The sequence below is a fragment of the Panthera leo genome, chromosome A1 (genome assembly GCF_018350215.1).
Source record: "Panthera leo isolate Ple1 chromosome A1, P.leo_Ple1_pat1.1, whole genome shotgun sequence".
Classification (NCBI taxonomy): Eukaryota; Metazoa; Chordata; class Mammalia; order Carnivora; family Felidae; genus Panthera; species Panthera leo.
Window position 1 is genome coordinate 123,322,379 of NC_056679.1, and position 18,590 is coordinate 123,340,968.

General features: G+C 39.0%; 1 protein-coding gene across 1 annotated transcript; it reads left to right on the forward strand.

Annotated features, from left to right (window-relative positions):
- Nucleotides 1–8,428: 8,428 nt before the first annotated feature.
- On the forward strand, nt 8,429–12,151 carry SPINK14 (serine peptidase inhibitor Kazal type 14 (putative)). Its single transcript, XM_042955797.1, has 4 exons — nt 8,429–8,498; nt 9,582–9,619; nt 10,728–10,864; nt 12,106–12,151. The coding sequence occupies exons 1-4, from the start codon at nt 8,429–8,431 to the stop codon at nt 12,149–12,151; spliced, it is 291 nt and encodes a 96-aa protein (XP_042811731.1).
- Nucleotides 12,152–18,590: the final 6,439 nt, after the last annotated feature.

An 18,590-nucleotide genomic window follows, 5' to 3' on the forward strand; every position in this document is an offset into this window, starting at 1 on the left:
CACAGTGATATCTCAACTGGTGTCTGACCAAATATCTGGGCACTGTGGCCTAGCCAAGTTGACATATAAAATTAACTGTTACAGTAAGTATATCAATTATCATATTAAATATGAATGGTCTAAACACTAATTAAAGGAAGAGATTGCAGACTGGATTTTTAAAAAAGTAAGTGTGTTTATAAGAAACACACTTTAAAAATAAAAGCACAAATAGGAGAAAAATAAAAGGATTACCATGTTAACATTAGTCAAAAGAAAGCTGGAGTAGCATTATTGATATAAACAAAATAGATTTTAGAGGAAAGGCTTATTCAAAGGATGAGAGTTATATTTTATAATGATAAAATTCTCAATTAATTAAGAAGATACAAAAATCTTACATGTTTATGAAACTCAAGATTTTCAAATCAAAAATGAATATAAGTGCACGGAAAAAAAAAACAAATCCATGATTATGATCAGAGATTTCAATATCCATCTCTCAAAAATTAATAAAACAAGTAAGTAGAATATCAACAATTGTGCAGCAGAATTGAGTAATACAATCAACCATGTGGCCTGTTGACAACCACGTGACCCGAGAACACTGCCCCCAACAAGAGCAGTGTGAACCTTCTTTTCAAGTAAACAAGAAATACGTACCAAGAAAGACCACTTTCTTGTCTGTAAAACAAATTTCAATATATTTAAAAGGATTCAAGTCACAATGGTATTTGTCCTCTGACCACATCTGAATTGAATAAGAAAACAAAAAAATAAAAAAAGTCTCTGGAAAATCCCCAATATTTGGAAAATAAACATCACACCAATAAATAAGCCCTGAGTCAAAGAAGAAATCAAATGAGAAACTAAGAGCATTTTGAAGTAAATGAAAAGAAAAGAAAATAATATTATTTGTGAAAATCTCCCTAAGGCAGTAGTTAGGGTAAAATTTATATTACTAAATATGTATATTAAGGAAAAAATTACCAAGATGGAACATATCCTGTGCCTTAAAACAAGTATAAGTATATTTATCTAGCATTACTAGCGCTAGTAACACTTGATTTGAAAACATATTTTCATGACACATTTTGAATTACGATTGCCCATCTGCTGTTTTCATCTTATGCCAACTGCGTTAGACTTTACACTTAGACTTTTCATAACATCAGTGTGTCATTTGAAACACTCACCACAACACTTTGGTTTTTTCAAATGTTGGTATAAGTTAGATTGATTCTTGGGGGTAGTACGGTATGTTGCAACTAGCCCAAGTTTTCATTCAGTTCTTCAATAAACATAAGCTTAGGTGCCTCTGATTTTCCAGTTAACTATGAAGAGGAAGAGAGAAGGGTTCAAAGTAGGAACATAAGAAATGCTTGTTGAATTACTATTCCAATAAGAACAAAGCACTCTATTAGGCTTTTGGCAGAAAACATGAAAAAAAAAACCAAAAAACTTGTTTTCTCCTTGCAAGAGGTACACAGCTTGCAAATAGCAAATTTTTGTTTCCTTACTTGTAGGTGTATTGTAGAGGCTTTGAAACTTTATTGAATGTGACCCACAGTGAACAAAATATGTTATCTCACCACCTAGAAACACACACACACACTATTGAAGTTGCATTGTCATTTTTATTTTATTCTATTCTATTTACTCTGTTTTACTATATTTTATTGAAAAAATAGTGATGGTAACAAAATAAGTTTCACAGCCCACGAAAGGGTCACAATACGTAATTTGAAAACTTCTGTACTGTACCATCTGAGAATTAACACTTAATTTTGTCGAACATAAATCTGCGTCTGTGTATGTGTGTCTGTGTATGTGTTAGGTGCAACAATGAAAAGGAAGAGGGATATCTTCAACTCACACTGATCAGAACATTGCAAAGGAGAGTTGACCCTAAGGGCCCACGCTTAACCTGGGCCTTCACAATTTCAATTGTCAGAGCCTCTCTTCCAAATATTCCATAAGATATTGTGGGCAGGATTTGCTGCCTCAAAGAGAAATGGAGAAAAGCAAATCAGTCTTTGAAAAGCCTGAGGGAAGAGGAATCAGATGACACACTGGGGGAGCTCACCATCAGGGCCGTGCCTTCAGGACTTCTTAGTTATTTTCCTTCTTGTCTCTGAGGAATCTCATCTCTATGTTATAGCATTTTAGCTTTCCCCCTTCTCAGTAATTCCCTTTAAAGATTTTCCTTTCTCCAACCTGTTAGTAAAGAAATTCACGTACATCTGTACAGCCAGGGGAGGGATTTTAGGGACAACAAAGGATTAGGGCAAATAAAAGGGAAGCGTGGCCTGACTCAATTCCACCTGTTGGTTAGTCCTAGAGGACAGGCAGTAGCTGCCAGAAGCTGCCAACAGGGACCAGCAGGCCAGTGAGTGGGTAGCTCAGGGCAGACTTCTGAATGCCAGAGAAGAGTAAATAAATGGGCAATTAAGGAAAGAAGTAAGGTTAACAAGAAGTGAGTGCTTCCGTTTTACACTAGAGTATTTGCATGTCTTCAAGGTAGGGAGATTGACACTGGAACTACACAAGGTCGAGGATTGGTCTTAATAGAAATACCCACAAAACAGTAATTGTGCCCAAATGAAATAGACAAGAAAACTCATCTTACTGGGCATGTGGGATGGTCCTGTCAAAACGAAAACTACATCAGACAAAGTTAAATAGGCAAGGAAGGTTTTATTCAATGCAGTTGCAATAGGTAAGAGAGGCCAGAGCTCAGAATGAACTCAGCGTGGTTGAAATACAAGAAGGAGGATTTTTAAGGTCTGGGTGAGTTAGTGAAAAAGTACTAGAGGAGGGTAGGGGGAAATTACAGGCCATCTGTGTTAGCTCATTGGCTTTATCTAAGGGAAAATAAACCCATATCTTTATGACAGGAGGTAGTTTTGCAACTTGGAGCAAAGTGCTCACAAAAAGTTAGGCTCCTGCCCTTCCACAGAGATTAGGAGATAGCCTGCCTGGTGTTTCCTGGTGGCTGCATTTCAAAGGGATGGCTCCTGGGTCCTCCAGAACCCTTCCTGGGTTCTGGGTTGTAAAACTGGCAAGGGGTTTCTAAAAACAATTACATCTCAAGGCAACAGAGAAAGAACTTATGATTATAAGATTTCTAAAGTAAATGCTCTAAGATAAGGGAGGTCAGGAGCTCAGAGTCAGGTAGAAGTTTATCTAAATTTTAGTCAAGCTGAGGGGAACTTGAAGGCCATTAAGGTCATCTTAGTCCAAAGAACAGATGAGGAATTCTGTTACCCAGATCAGTGTTCAGACCAGAACATGGGTTTGTTCTTGGAGTTGCCATACAGCACCTTTCCATTTATTTAACCCCCACCTGATCAGCATAAACGGAGTATTCCGCTGGTGTCTTTTTTTTTTTTAAGTTTATTTATTTTTGACAGAGAGAGAGAGAGAGAGAGAGAGAGAGAGAGACAGAGCATGAGTGGGGGAGGGGCAGAGAGTGAAGGGACATAGAATCTGAAGCAGGCTCCAGGCTCTGAGCTGTCAGCAGAGACCCTGACTCGGGGCTCGAACTCACAGACTGCGAGATCATGACCTGAGCCGAAGTTGGACTCTCAACCAACTGAGCCACCCAGGCGTCCCTGGTGTCTTTTACTGTAAACAACAAGGAGCCTTCGGTCTTCATTTAAACCAAAATCGTATTTTACACTCGAGGGTTTTTACCGGTTCCTTTTTACACTCCTTCAAACAGTTTTTTAAGTCGTTTGGAACAAGAGATTTTTTTTCCCTTTCCTGGCAGCTTTTAACATTATAGCAAACCTGTGTCTGAGCAACTGCAGGTCACTGTCTCTCACAGTGGCAGATCAAGACATTTGCAAACAAGAACAAAAAAATGTGTTTTGTATTTGAAACTGGACTGGATAAACGGTATTTGATGGCTGCTGTATATAGTTTTAAATGGTTTATCCACCTTCTTGAGTTGTACTTATGGCGGGGGGGTGGGGTTGGTAGAAGTTTTTAATTCCAAAGTCACAGGACTTTTTTTGTTTGTTTGTTTTGGTAACTGAGCTAAAAAAGGACTCCTTTTTGGTGGGGGCAGATGAAGGCTCCCAGGAGCCCTTTCTCTCAGAGGGAACAAATACCCTTTCCTTATTTCTTTCAGTTGAAAAATGTATGAAGAAACAGTTGCAGTCACTGAAATACTACTGAAGTTGAAAACTTGACTTTTTCTTTCTTCTTTAATAAAAAAACCACGAAAAAAACCTACTTGCCCCTCTTTGGGAGGCTGTGTGTCAGAGAACCAGGGTCACATACACCCCCCTCTTCCTGCTGAGCTGACATTGTTAGTCATTGTAGCCTATGCAGGCAAGACTGCACTCTCCTACAGACATTTCTGCTCTGATCTTCATTATTTCTCTTCTTCTGCTGGGTTGGGGTGTCTTTGCTCTTCTGCTTCTAGTTCGTGTGCAATTAGCCGTGGTGTCGTTTTTTTGGCACATAATAAACACGTTGCAGCAGGGGGAAAAATGGTAATGCTGTCCTATGGCTTCCATGAAATCCTTGAGAAGGGAAAGACTTTGTCCTCTAGCCCAGGATTGGACTGACATTTGTGTGGTGGCTGTTCTATGGGGGGGGGGGGGGGGGGGGGGCGGACACAAATGTCGAGGCCTAAAGACAGGCAGCTCCATGCTCTGGTGGGATTGTGACTGGTTAACAGAATGGGCTAGACTATGAAAGTTCTGTAATTAATGGGCTGTGGAGCTAAGTTTCCTTTCTGTGGGAGAACAGTAGAACTGTAGGTTAAATCCTGTAGAGGATTTTGGTATCCCTGAAAGGTGATAACCATCTGCTTTGGACTACATTGCAAGGAGCTGGTTTTTGAAAATGTTGTTTTGAAGTAACTTGAAACAAAAGTAGGAACAGAAGCCTGACATCCAGAGGAAAAGCCCCAAGCTATAGCTTTTAGAATTAAGCCAGGGGGTGAGGCGCCTGGGTGGCTTAGCCGTTAAGCATCCGACTTCCTCCTCAAGCTCTGTGCTGAAGACTCAGACCCTGGAGCCTGTTTTGGATTCTGTGTCTGCCCCTCCCCTGCTTGTGCTCTGTCTCTCTCTCTTTTTCTCTCTCAAAAATAAAATAAAAACACTAAAAAATAATTTAGAATTAAGCCAGGGATATGATAGATGATGAGGAAGTCATAGACTAAGGAATTTCTGACGGGGATGTGATCCCTTAATCTTATTTATTCTCCTCACCCAGTACTATTAGTTCAACTGGAATTTGGGGGAGTTTGGAAAAGCTAAAGCTCTTTTAGGCTTATTTCTTTCCTATGATGTTTTATTTCCTCTGGAATCCTTTCTATGCAATGGAGTCCCTCTACCTCTCTGAACTGGGGGACAAATGATTCACTTAGTAAGGTGGCCTTGTATTTTCAAAATGCTCCATGTTGGATTACAAGCATGGAGCCCACTAATTCGGTGAAAACCACCGCTTTCATATTCTAGGTGACTCAGGTCCTTCTGGAAGTTTCCAGTAGGTTGTTTTTGGCACTTACTAAAATTATTTAATAAAAAGTACATTAAGTGAGGTAAATAAAAATTTGTTCTTTCTAGCATTGTAATAATATTGAAAATTGGAATCAACCTAACTGAGCAACAAGGGAAGAATTTCTTTTTGAGAGAGAGGCAGGGAGCAAGTGAGCGAGGGGCAGAGAGAGAGGGGGAGAAAGAGAGTCCCATGAGGGGCAGAGAGAGAGGGAGAAAGAGAGAGAGAGAGAGAAACAGGGCTCACTCAAAGTAGCGCTCAAGCTCACCCGATTTTGTGGGGCTCAACCTCAATAACTGTGAGATCATGTCCTGAGCCAAACTCAGATGCTTAGCCAACTAAGCCACCCAGGTGCCCAGAAAAATATTAATATAATAAAAATCCAAATATGTGACAAAATATGGCACCAGGCCTCTAAATTCATATTCTATATGATTATATTTGAAGATCAAGAAAATGTCACAGTACATTTCTAAGTGAAAAGGACAGAAAACAATATACAGTTCTACAAAAATTTGATTTTTAACAACTGGAACAATATAATTCAATATATGTTTAACAGTTATGTCTGGGTTTTGAGATTTCATGTCTTCTTATTTCTTTTTTTAAATTTCTTTTTTTCCAATTTTCTTTTTTTTTTTTTTTTAACGTTTATTTATTTTTGAGACAGAGAGAGACAGAGCATGAACAGGGGAGGGGCAGAGAGAGAGGGAGACACAGAATCTGAAACAGGCTCCAGGCTCTGAGCTGTCAGCACAGAGCCCGACGCGGGGCTTGAACTCACGGACCGCGAGATCATGACCTGAGCCAAAGTCGGCCGCTTAACCGACTGAGCCACCCAGGCGCCCCTATTTTTCCAATTTTCTAAAGTTGACATATCTTTCCTTGTTATAAGAACAATTGTTCTTCACGCACCTGGGTGTCCCAGTTGGTTAAGTTTCCGACTTCAGGTCAAGAGATCACGGTCCGTGGGTTCAAGCCCCTCTTCAGGCTCTGTGCTGACAGCTCAGAGCCTGGAGCCTGCTTCCGATTCTGTGTCTCCTTCTCTCTCTTCCCCTCCCCCACTTGTGCTCTGTGTCCCTCTCTCTCTCTCAAAAATAAATAATAAAACATTAAAAATTTTTAAAAAAGAAAAAGAACAATTGTTCTTTACAGAAAGGAAGATGAACATAGGGCATTCAGACAACAGGAGGAAACTCGGTTATGACAACATATCTTCCATGTTACAAAGCTGCAAAGGCTGTGGATTACTTTAAGAACCAGGCAGGACTCACTGCAAATGGCGTCTAGAGACCTCATTCATCACCAACGTCTAGAGACCTCATTCATCACCAATGTCCTTCCTTACTCAGCTCTTTCCATGATTTGCATGCTGGCCAAAGGTACTAATTCTTGTGGAACATACTGTGCTTTTTCTGCTGTGCTCTCCCCTACCGTGATGTGTTTCTTCATGCCATTGCCCCTTTAGATTGCCTGCCACAGGCTTCCCTGTCCAGTGATCTGTTCCCACCCCCAAGTCCTCTAGGCAGCTCGGTGCTTCCTTACCCAATGCCTCCTGCTGAGGTTTGACTTTGATTTACCCTGAATATTGGGCCTCCTTTTTATTTACCCTGAATATTGGGGCTGCTCCTCCCAGCACACAATGCCTCAGTGACCTCTCTCTCTTACATAGCTATTCCACCCCCTCCTGAGGCCCTGATACCTGCTTCTTAAAAGAGGCAAGAACCACAGAGAACATGCCACGTCTCTCTTCCTTTCTCTTCTTTCCAAGGTGGGTCGAAGAAGGGGACGTGTGTGTGGTAGGGGGAGTGGGCATCTGGCATCCTGCTTTACTGCAGCTGGATCTTCCATTGTTGCAGCTCCATTCCCAAAGGAATCCAGGGAAGATGTCAGGAAGAGATGGGGTGTGCTTAGCAAAAAGCGCAGGAGCTCCGATTGTCTCAGGAGCAGGCAGGGTAGGAAGCCCTGGACATTGTGCCAAGCACCTCCAACCATCTTGGGAAGTAGAGTACCCTAGGGACATTACCATGTCTCACCTATCACACCACAGCATATCGCAATTGGTTTATGTCAGTTGCCTATTCACATATGCTACAAAGCAGAGAAAAAGGCCTGATGGCATAGGGAGGATCAGGTCACCTCCCTAGGATTAGGAAGATAGGGGAGTTCAATGTGGTCCTTGCGCAGGCCTGGAAACTGCATACCATTCTCTAGCCTCAGAAAGGGATCCTCCCACAGGAGGATTTGCTCACTGATTTCTCCCTTTCTGGATGTCTAAATGAAAATAACTTCGGGGCCCCCATTAGATAGTGTGGAATGGTATTTCTCCCTGTGCACTCTCTCAGAGTGCTCCAGGAGAGCTGAGCATTCCACACCAGAAGATTCTAGCACAGCCAAGTAAGTCTGGAATATTACAATCTTTGCCTTACTCCCAAGAGACAGTCTCAGCTTCATGAGCAAGTACGGACCTGCTTCCCCTGTTGAGAAGCTCTTATTTTCTGGAAGCTTCTAGTGGCCTCATTTTCTTTGTATCCCCTCAAAGAACAAATTTGGGTTAATCTTCAGGTAAGGGGTTGCCTTTTAAAGACACTTAAAATACCCCCATACTAAAATAATATAATTATGCCCAAAGAGTAACCTCTGATTGACTTCTGTCTTCTAAGTAGTCACAGGTCGGTCACTGAGTTCTAGACTTTTATTTATGACCAGCCAATTTTGGCATTTTCCTGAGCATTTGTTCTTGGGGAAGAGTGAAATAATAGGCTTTCCAAGTGTGGTATACAGAGGTTACAGTGGGCAGGCTGGAGATGGATATTCACCCTAAAGATGGTCTTAATATCTTGAATACCTCTGCTTTAGTGATTGTACTAGAGGGGAACATCCCAAGGCAATATCTCAGAGCATCACTCTAAGGACATACGCACCAGGAGGAAAAATGACCAAATGTCATCCAGTATTCTGCTCGCTTTTGTTCTTCATCCTGATACATGGGGCATTACCCTCTGGTGAGTAATTTGGCTGGTTCTGGCATTTATGTAAAGTTGATTTGTGAGCTTTGACACTGTAATCTGAAAGAATGCTTTAGAATTATTTTGTATTTATTTGTGTAAGAGTATCATTTTACTATATCTGTATATCTGTATCTATAGAGAGAGACTATGCAGTTGGTCCACAAATAAAAGACTCCGAGCCAATGTGCAAGGGCCTTTGTTTCCCCATCTATTAGTGCAGATCATGAAACCTAATTTATGGGGACCAGGGGGCTTGGGCAATTCAAGGTAGAATGTGAAAGTGATTGGCAATATGCCCACATCTCAAAAATGCAAAACTTTTGAAAATGCTTTGCCATGAATTTCAGTAGGTCATTACCTTTTTTGTCCTCCTTTATAAAAGAGTCCTGTGGGGAGTTTTAGAGAGACCTAGCCTTAAGGACTGAAGAACTTGATTTTTTACCCATCTACCATGAAATCCTGGGCAGTAGCAACTGTCTTTCCTCTCTCGGTAAAATATGGGGATTAGGCTAAAGGCCTCTTTAAAGTTCTAACATTTCTTAATGTCTTTTCTTTTTGGCTGCCTGTTATGAATCCTCTCAAGCCCAGGCTAACCACAGGTTAATCAAAACTTTACTTGTTATACTAGACTGGCAACATATATGAGACCAGTGATTGCTTGCTACTTATCCATCAGGAGTAGAAGAGTTATTCCACATTTTTTAGGGAAAAAAATGAATGCATGTGTAAATAAAACAGTTTTGGGGTGCCTGGGTGGCTCAGTCAGTTGAGTGTCCCACCCTTGATTTTGGCTCATGATCTCACAGTCTGTAAGTTCAAGAGCTGTGTCAGGCTCTGTGCTGACAGTGTGGAGCCTGCTTGGGATTCTCTCTCTCTCTCCCTCTCTCTCTCTCTCTCTCTCTCTCAAAATAAATAAATCTAAAAAAATTATAAATAAAATAAAATTTTAAAAAGGTTTTCTGTTATTGCAAGCTTTCTTGGTAATAAATTAGAATTCTTTAATTCTGCCAACAGATTAAGCTATGGTTTACCAGGTATTACATTCTGCAACTATTTTCATTTATGTCTTGGTTTTAGAACCTCGACACTGGTGGCCACCACATGGAGCTGTTAAGGTAATCTTTCACTATATTCCTCAGGATTGAGATTCTAATTTGAGTTTTCTTTGGGTTTGCTGTTTTAGAATCTTACTTCAGGAAGGTCATCTGTGATGTTCTCCAAAGTCCACTCACATGAACATGGCAGGTACACTGTAGATACATGAGCCCCAAGTAGAGTGATCCAAACTGGGAACCAAGATGAGATTTGGTCATTTGGACACCAGATAGCCCTCCATAGTGCCTAGAAAATGAGTACCAACAATTGCCAGGGGATAGAGGAAGTGGAGGGATTAGTTGGGTGACAGACATACAGGAGGCAGATGATGGTGGCCTGGCCATGGTGGTGGTGTTGGATAAGGAAGAAGGAAAAGAGTTTCTAAGCTCAAATATGATCCCTCTTTCTCTACTCAGCCGAAACTCTCTCCCACCTTGTATCAGAGGCACATTACCAATCTTTCTATGACACTCATAGAGCCCCTGAGACCATCTCCTCAAGTTCCAGCAAACAGAGTCACATCTTCAAGCTGCCACTGACACCAGCATTGTGACTGGATGTGGGTTTTCATCCCTGATGAGACATGTCCCTTCTTTTGTTTTTAGTTTTCCCTAAAAAATCAGGGCATTATGCTAAATGCTTTCACATTTCACAACTTCAAGAAGAGAGTTGGCTTGGGGATTTTGAGAGTGGATGAAATATGATAAATATTTTAAATTGAAGCCTATGAATGTCAGTGGAGCATTTCTTTCCAATTATGAGCTTTCAGGGTTTTTTGCCCACTTGGCCCAGAAATCTCTAAGACTTTTCCCATGTCTAATACTCTGGGAATGAAGGAGATTGAGAGAGAAGCTAAATTTCACAAATACATCCACTCTTCTTTTTCCCACCATAGTGTAGCAGGCCTCTGTACCCCGTTACCATCAGGAGGTCCTCACAATGAGGGTGTTGTGGTTGTCAGACAGGATGAATTTAGGTTTGGCCTCCACTGCTTTGTGAAGGGACAGCTGTAAGAGCTTTGTGTGACTGTGATAGGATGCTAACTATGTTTAGATTTTCCTAATCAAGTCCACATGTGACCTACCTGTTTGTGTGATTCTAATGTCATTCTTTTCAAATCCATTTCAGGTGAAATGTCCATATAAGAAAGTAAACTTGAGTTGGTTCACTGGAACAGTGAACCCCTGCCCTGGTTTATATCAACCCATCTGTGGCACTAATTTTGTAACCTATGAAAACCCCTGTATCTTGTGTGTCGAGAGCATGTGAGTACTATTTGTGGGGAAAGAAGAGAAGGAAGAGAAACTTAGTCCACCACAGTTACCATGTACCTCTTCTACCAAGCGTATCAGCCTTGAAGCCAGGAATTTGCTCCAGTTTGCAGAGATAATAATCAGTCCCCAGTCATAAGAGCATGTGGTAATATAAAGCCCACTGGGGTAGAAAGCAGACTCAGTGTACTCTGTGGTGTTTCAGGGCCTTCTGTCTGAACCCTCACATTCCCATATGCCAAGTGATGGATCAAATCCCCTATGCTACATGAAGCTTTGGTTATTCCTTTGAGTCCTGAAATTCTTTGGTTTGAAATTGTGGTTTGCCGTCTCTAAGATACCTTCAATCTTTTATGTGTCTGAAACTCTGAGCTATGATGAGGTGACTGCAAGGTTTGGGTCCTTTTGCTAAGAGCCCCTGTTTAGGTTTTTGGATTTATGGGACATGATTATCAGTGATTAGACACTGAGATCTCACAAAACCACCCCTTCAGGTTTGACCTCTGTTTAAGCCAGTGCAGTTCACAGGGACTAAAATGCTCCTTATGGCATCACAGTGCCAACAATCATTTTGTAATTTTATACAAGGATCAGTGTCAGGAATGTGTAAATTCCACATCATCCTGACTAATGAGGAATTGGACCAAAGTGTGAGGGTGTTAACAGAAAAAGATGAGGACTGATACGCCTTATAGATCACAAGCTCAGGCCTGACTGAGTAACTTACTTTCTCTTTCTTTCTTTCTTTCTTTCTTTCTTTCTTTCTTTCTTTCTTTTGAGAGAGAGAGGGAGCAAGCAGGGGAGAGGGGCAGAGGGAGAGAGAGACAGAGAGACAGAGAGAGAGAGAGAGACAGAGAGAGAGAATATTAAGTAGGCTTCATGCTCAGCACAGAGCCCGAAGCAGGACTTGATCCCACGATCCTGGTATCATGACCTGAACCAAAATCAGTAGTTGGATTCTCAACCAACTGAGCCTCCCAGGAACCCCAAATAACTTATTTTCAAAAAGTTTGCAGCATAGGCCATAACATCTTCCATGGCATCTTAGAATCACGGAAGGATAACTGGATAGGAAAATCCAATAACCTAGTTTTTGTATGTAGTCAATTCCCTTTATGCTCTGGCTCTTAGTTTCCTTAAATATAAAATAAGGATGGTAGATAAAATAATTTTAAAAAGTTTTTGTAGGTCTGACATTTTATTAATGCAATGTTGATTCTGATTCTTGCCTTTAGGAAATCTCATGGGAAGATTAGGTTTCAAAATGATGGAAAATGCTAGCTGAGTGAACTTGGATGTCAAAGAAGATATCTTTTTTTCTCTATCATGACAACCCTTCCTTGCATTTGATAGTGACAGAGACCTGCCCCTGCCGTGCTTGTATCAGATAACTAAAGGTTCCTTCCTTAGACTTCTTTCCTCATTGATGCACTGCCTTCCATATTCTAATAAATAAACTTTTCTGAAAGTCTGATTTAACTTGGTCCTCAGATCTGTGTCTCAATTGTCAGAAATAGAACAAAATGAACATTTGAGCCAAAGGTCAAAACCAAACAGTGGGATTCATCAGCTTCTTGATACTGTGAATGGCGAAGGAATCTATATAAAGGCTCCAAGTTGTCTTCCAAGGAACACAACAGAAGTTTCTTCCATATTCCTATAGCATTTCTTAAAAAAACAACTACTAGGAACTATGGAGCATCGTGCTCTTCCTGGCCATTCCTCTTGCCCACTTGCTGCAAACTCCTTGTTAAACAACTTCACTTTTAGACTCAGTTTTGAAACAGAGACATTTACACACATCTGGTTTGACTCTGCAAGACCCAACATTTCCACTGGCCCCACTTTTCTCCATAGAAGGTGGCCTACATCAGTGGCATCCATGAATGTTCCAGTGGTTTTTTAAAATTCTCTTGACACATTTTAACCTCTGAAACCTATTGGGACATGTTCTTCTCTGGGCTATATTTCTTCTGTGTATATATTCATTCCTAATATGGAGAGAAGATTAACATACACTAATATGCTCTCTTTCCCTCAGCCAGTTTGCTCCCTGCTGACTTGGGAAGAGCATCTCTTCTGCCTCTGAATATCCTTGTAAGACTGTGGTCCGTGTTTATCTGTTCTGTTAGCTCTTTGACCTTAACTACTATGCTAATTACAAGGTAGACACAGGGCTCCAGTAAAAAGGAAAAAATCACCTTTGGTCTAGAATATGAAAAGCAAATTGCTCTGGGGGAAATGAAATAGGCTTTATCTTTATGTATGTCCATTTCCACCGCTCTAAGTCCTAGGTCATGCAGGAGCACTGAGAACTCTGAGGAGGATCGTATTCTAATGCTATTGCCTTGATTTCATGTTCACAAATCTTTTCTTCTGTAATGATTGGCCATGAGCACCATGCAGTATATTTTTCATCTCAAACATTTTAATTTTCATCTCTACAAGTTTGATTTACCTTTCATGTTTCTAACATTTTGACATCTGGAATATAATTATAATAACTATTTTTATGAATGCTAATTCTAATATCTGTGTCAATTCTGGGATGGTTGATTTTCTTTTCATTATGGATGATATCTTAGGATATGCACATTTATGAATGAATTTATGAATGCATAATTTTATGAATTTTATCTTGTTTGACTCCAAATATTTTGATATTTCTAGAAATAGTCTTGAGTTTTGTTCTGAGACACAGATCAATTACTTGGAAACAGTCTGATCCCCTGGAATATTATTTTTAAGAGTTGTTAGGTGGGACCAGTACAGTATTCACTAAGTGGCTAATTGTTGGTCATTATTAGCCACTTAGTCTAATTGTTGGTCTAATAAATGTTCCCTGAATTATAAGTTTTCTAGTATGGCTAACAGGAACAGCCACTATTACCCTATATGAGATCTGGGCTTTGTTACCTCTAATCCTCTCTAGTGGTTCTTTCCTGGCTTTACGTATTTTCCTCACGCACAGGCATCGATCAGTGATATGCTGAGCTTTCTGTCCAGCTCTTTCATGCTGTCGTCCTGCAAACTATGGCCACATTGGTCTCTCTCCTCTCAGCTCTGTCTCCTCAATTCAGGGAATCTACTTGCTCCATCTGGGATCCTCTTTCCTTTCCTGGGAATCTCCCACAATGCTGAAATCAAGGCCAATCACAGAGCTCACCATGTTTATTTCCCATCTCTCAGGATTTGGCATCCTTCAGTGCCTGATGTCTAGTGTCATTGTTTCATATATTTTGTCTGATTTTTTGTTGTCTTTCCAAGAAGGAGATATATCTGGTTTCTCTTACTATATATTATCTGAAGGTAGAAGTCAGCTTCATCTTTATCATGTCATGAGACTTAGGTTTTCCTCTGACACCTTCTGAAGTCTAGAGTAGCTTAGTCAATGTACTTAGTTGTCATTATTCTCCTTTTTCTAAGAATTCCAAAGGATTACACTCGTTTTCTGTAATAATACAAAATTTTTCAGTGGATAATAAAACATTTACTTCAATGTTCAATACACAGCAGTACTGTGTATATTTTTTCTGTTACTTGATATTTTTTCTGTTACTTGACAGTAGACACCTCCAAAGAAAGAAAGGAGGGCAGCATATTTATCCAAATTCAGGAGTCCCCTCCTTTCAGTGCTGTCTCTAAAACCTAGTTGTTGTCGTACACATGCTCTCATTGCCAACATTAAGGGAGCTTCCCGGTAGTATTCCTAGCTCCAGCACCTGTTTTGAATTTTGAACTCCCGCCGTCACGTTCCCTTTACTTTGCATTCTCTAATTATTTATCAGTCCCAGGTTTTTGTCATTGCTATCTTCCCTTTCCCCATCTTGCTCTGCTTGATGATCCCACTCACATCTGCAATTATTCTACTGTCTATACACTCATAACTTGCATATTCACATGATAAGACTGTACCCATATACTTAGTATCAGATATTAGACATCTTAATTTCACTGGCTCCTGGAATTACCTCCATTCTCTTGTCTCAACTATAATCCTGCCTCCATTCTATAATCTTTTAAACCTGACCTGTTAAAAACAATTCTCTCCTGTGAGTTATAATAGAAAAAAACATCTTAGTATGACTTGTAAGATATTTGTTTCATCTGCTACAGACACTGCCTAAAGCCTAACTTTAGCCATAATGAACACTTAGGACTTGCAACAAACCCTATTTACCCAGAAGGTGGCAGTAAAGCACTGCCATTTAGACCAATAAATAACTGATCAGCCCTACAGCGGACTCCTCGCATACCAACCATGTGATTTGGGACAAGTTCTAATGCTCTATGAGCTACAGATTTATCATCATTTAAAATGATCATATTAACAGCACACACCTGATTTTGAGGAGAAGTGACGCTCCAAAGTGTTTAAATAGGGATGACCAGGTGAATAACAAATGGGGGCAAGATTTCCTTCACTGCCTGCATGTGAATCCCTGTTTATGAACCTAATGAAGGGGAAGAACTTAAGATGAAAAAGGATTTCAGCAATTTCTGATGTCACTGTCCTATTTTTCCCCCAGGAAGGTGAAATCTCCTATCATAGTGCATGAAGAGCTCTCTCTATGGATGAGAGAATTGGGAAATAGTCTATCTAATGGACTAAATATTACTCTTAGAATTCTGTGGAGTTCTTTTGTTTTTCTGATTAGATTTTTTTTTTTATCCAAAGAAAGTTAATCAACTCAAAGGCACAAACTTGAGTAAATTGTTTATCATATATTTTCCAACAAAATTAGGAATTTCTTGGAGTATGGGTATGTGTAGGCAGCCAGAGAGGTTCATTGAAATACCATGCAAACTACAAGACCAATCTACACCCTGGTTCATTTTCTTTAATTGAAATTTTTAATTTGTAATTTAAAATTATTTTGCTTTGTGATAGTAATATGTACTCTTCAGGGAGAATTCAGAAATACAGAAAAATACATTTTAATTTAAAAAAGTAAAAGCAAGCAAAACATTACAATTGAGACTTACTGTCACTGATTTTAGATTAAAATCTTTTCTGAACTCCTCCTCTTTCTCTCTTAATGACTGTGATGGAAATAAAAATAGGATCACACTACACATGCTACTTTTGAAGTGAGAATGTACTGAATAGTAAGGTCAATATGCCATTGAAGAAGAAGAAATTATATCTAAATAGGTGCAATAAATACATTAAAGTGAAACTTATTTAAAGATACTACTTCCAAGAATATCAAAATAACAAATGTATAAGGAAAAAAACTCTAACAAAAGGTATGTATAATCTATACCTTGAAATTATAAAATATTAATCAAAGATTGTAAAGAAATCCCAAAGAAATGGAAGTACATACCCATTCATCAATTTAAAAATTCAATATTATAAAGAAATACATTCACTCTAAATTGTTTTATAGATTCAGTATAATCTGACTCAAAAATGTGGCAGGAATTATTTTTTTGTTTTTGTTTTTGTTTTGGTAGCTGGAGTGTTTGTTTTTTGTTTTTTGAGAGAACAACAATTTTATTTTCAAATTTGTATGAAAATGTAACAGGAATAAAGAAGATAATCTTGAGGAAGAACAAAGGTGGAGGATTCACATGACCAGGTAATAAGATTTATTCTCAGCCAATAATAATAAAGAAAATATACTGCTGCAAAGATAGACAAATAGACCAGGGGAATGGAATTGAGAGTCCAGAAGCAGACACACATATGTATGGTCATTAGATTTATGACAAAAAGATCCTAGTAGTAGTAGAATTTTGAAAGCATGTTCTCTTTATCAAATTATACTGAGTCAACTGGATATGCGCATGCGAGAAAGTGAATCTTGACTCAACAATGTCAGTTTGAATTGATATTCAAAAAAAACAATTCAGAAAATCTTTTAGAAGGAAATAGACTTTCATGAATTTAGAGAATACAGATATTGTTTAAACTAGCAAAAAAAGGCATGAAGTGTAAATAAAAATATGGTAAACTGCAATATTAAAATATTAAAATTAAAATTCATCAAAATTTTAGCAAATTAGTAAATTAAATTAGTAAGATTAGTAAAGTAAAAGGTAAACCACCTACTAGGAGAAAATGTTTCCAATACATGTATCCAACAAGAGGCTCTTAGAAATACATGAAGAACTCCTATAGATGATAAGAAAAACACAACAGCCCAATAGAAAAATGTGCAAAATAAAGGAAGAAGTTATCAAAAGGCTAATAAATTATGCATTACCTCCATTTTTCTTTACATTTCAGCTGTATTTTCCTTATCTAGCTTTTGATCTTACGTTGTAATAAGTCCTGTTCTTTTACTAAGGTGAAGTTCTGAAGAAAAACGTAATTTGTTTCCTTGGATTATATTTATTTTCAGATAGTCGTCATCATGTTTCTTTCATATAACATAGCTCTCCTTAATTTTTCTTTGGCTATGATCAGGGACTGGCATACCTTTCAGCTTTCCCATTTTAATTTCAACCTCAAAATGTACAGCTCTAGCCATACTTCTCTTTGACATAGAGCGAATTAATTTTCCTTAATCATCTGTATACTACTAAATGCAGCTTTATTGCCTTGCCATTTGATCTATCAAATAAGGGCTTATTTTAGTTCTCTCTCCTTTTTTCCTGTGGTGAGAAGTTTGTGATTAAATAGGGAGAGCTCAGCTGGAAAGAATAGGGCCTTTGCTGGAAGAATTAGGCCCTCTCTGCTGTCTCTTCTCTTTTTCAATTGACATGAGTGGCAATTTATCTTATATACATGGAAAGAATAGCTTTGTATTGATTCATTTATTTCCCCTTTTGGATGTGGGAATTTGGAGTGTAAGTTTCCATCAGAGATGAGTGAATCTACTTTTTTAAAATTGGCTTTTTTCATCCTTCATCTCATAGCATCTTTTTTTCATTTTTTTCCTCACCTATCCAATCTATCAAAAGAGGAAAACAATTAAAAAAAAAAAAAAAAACCCTCTTCCTACTCTTCAAATAGTCTTTTCAATAGAAATTGTGGAGAAATCAGTAATCTTATAATTTCTGCTTCTGAGGGTAAGTTTCAACTTAAGACTTAAGCTTTGACATCTCAGGTTGTTCTTTTTCTTTTCTTATTTTCAAATTTTGCAATGTACTTCAAGATCTGGTCCCCAGGCATTCTTTTTTTTTTTTTTTTTTTAATTTTTTTTTTTAACGTTTTTATTTATTTTTGAGACAGAGAGAGACAGAGCATGAACGGGGGAGGGTCAGAGAGAGGGAGACACAGAATCTGAAACAGGCCCCAGGCTCTGAGCTGTCAGCACAGAGCCCGACGGGGGGCTCGAACTCACAGACCGTGAGATCATGACCTGAGCTGAAGTCAGACGCTTAACCGACCAAGCCACCCAGGCGCCCCGGCATTCTTTTTTTTAACATGCTGACATGAAATTTTGACACACTTCTTGTTTTTGCGGTTCATTTGTTAAAATTCAGAAGAAGGCAATTCTGTGGTCTGGTTTTGCTGTGCCACCCTGCTTTGGTTATCTACTGCTGAATGGCAAATATTCCAAAACTGAGCATTTTAAAGCAATAACAATTTGCTATTTTCACAATTTGGGGAGTTAGCCATTTCATTCATCTGCTTCCCGTGGGGTCAGCTGGAGTGCTGGCATGGCCAGAAGTTACCCCTGCTAAATTCTATTTTGATGAAGTGGCTTCTGGAATATCATATATTTCATAATAGATATAGGATTATATATACAGGAATATTATGCAT

Bases quoted from the DNA above. Each gene is read 5' to 3' on its own strand.
- SPINK14 (XM_042955797.1), top strand. From the start codon at position 8,429: ATGACCAAATGTCATCCAGTATTCTGCTCGCTTTTGTTCTTCATCCTG. The intron at 8,499-9,581 runs GTGAGTAATTTG...TCTTGGTTTTAG, and splicing joins ACATGGGGCATTACCCTCTG to AACCTCGACACTGGTGGCCA. The intron at 9,620-10,727 runs GTAATCTTTCAC...AATCCATTTCAG, and splicing joins CACCACATGGAGCTGTTAAG to GTGAAATGTCCATATAAGAA.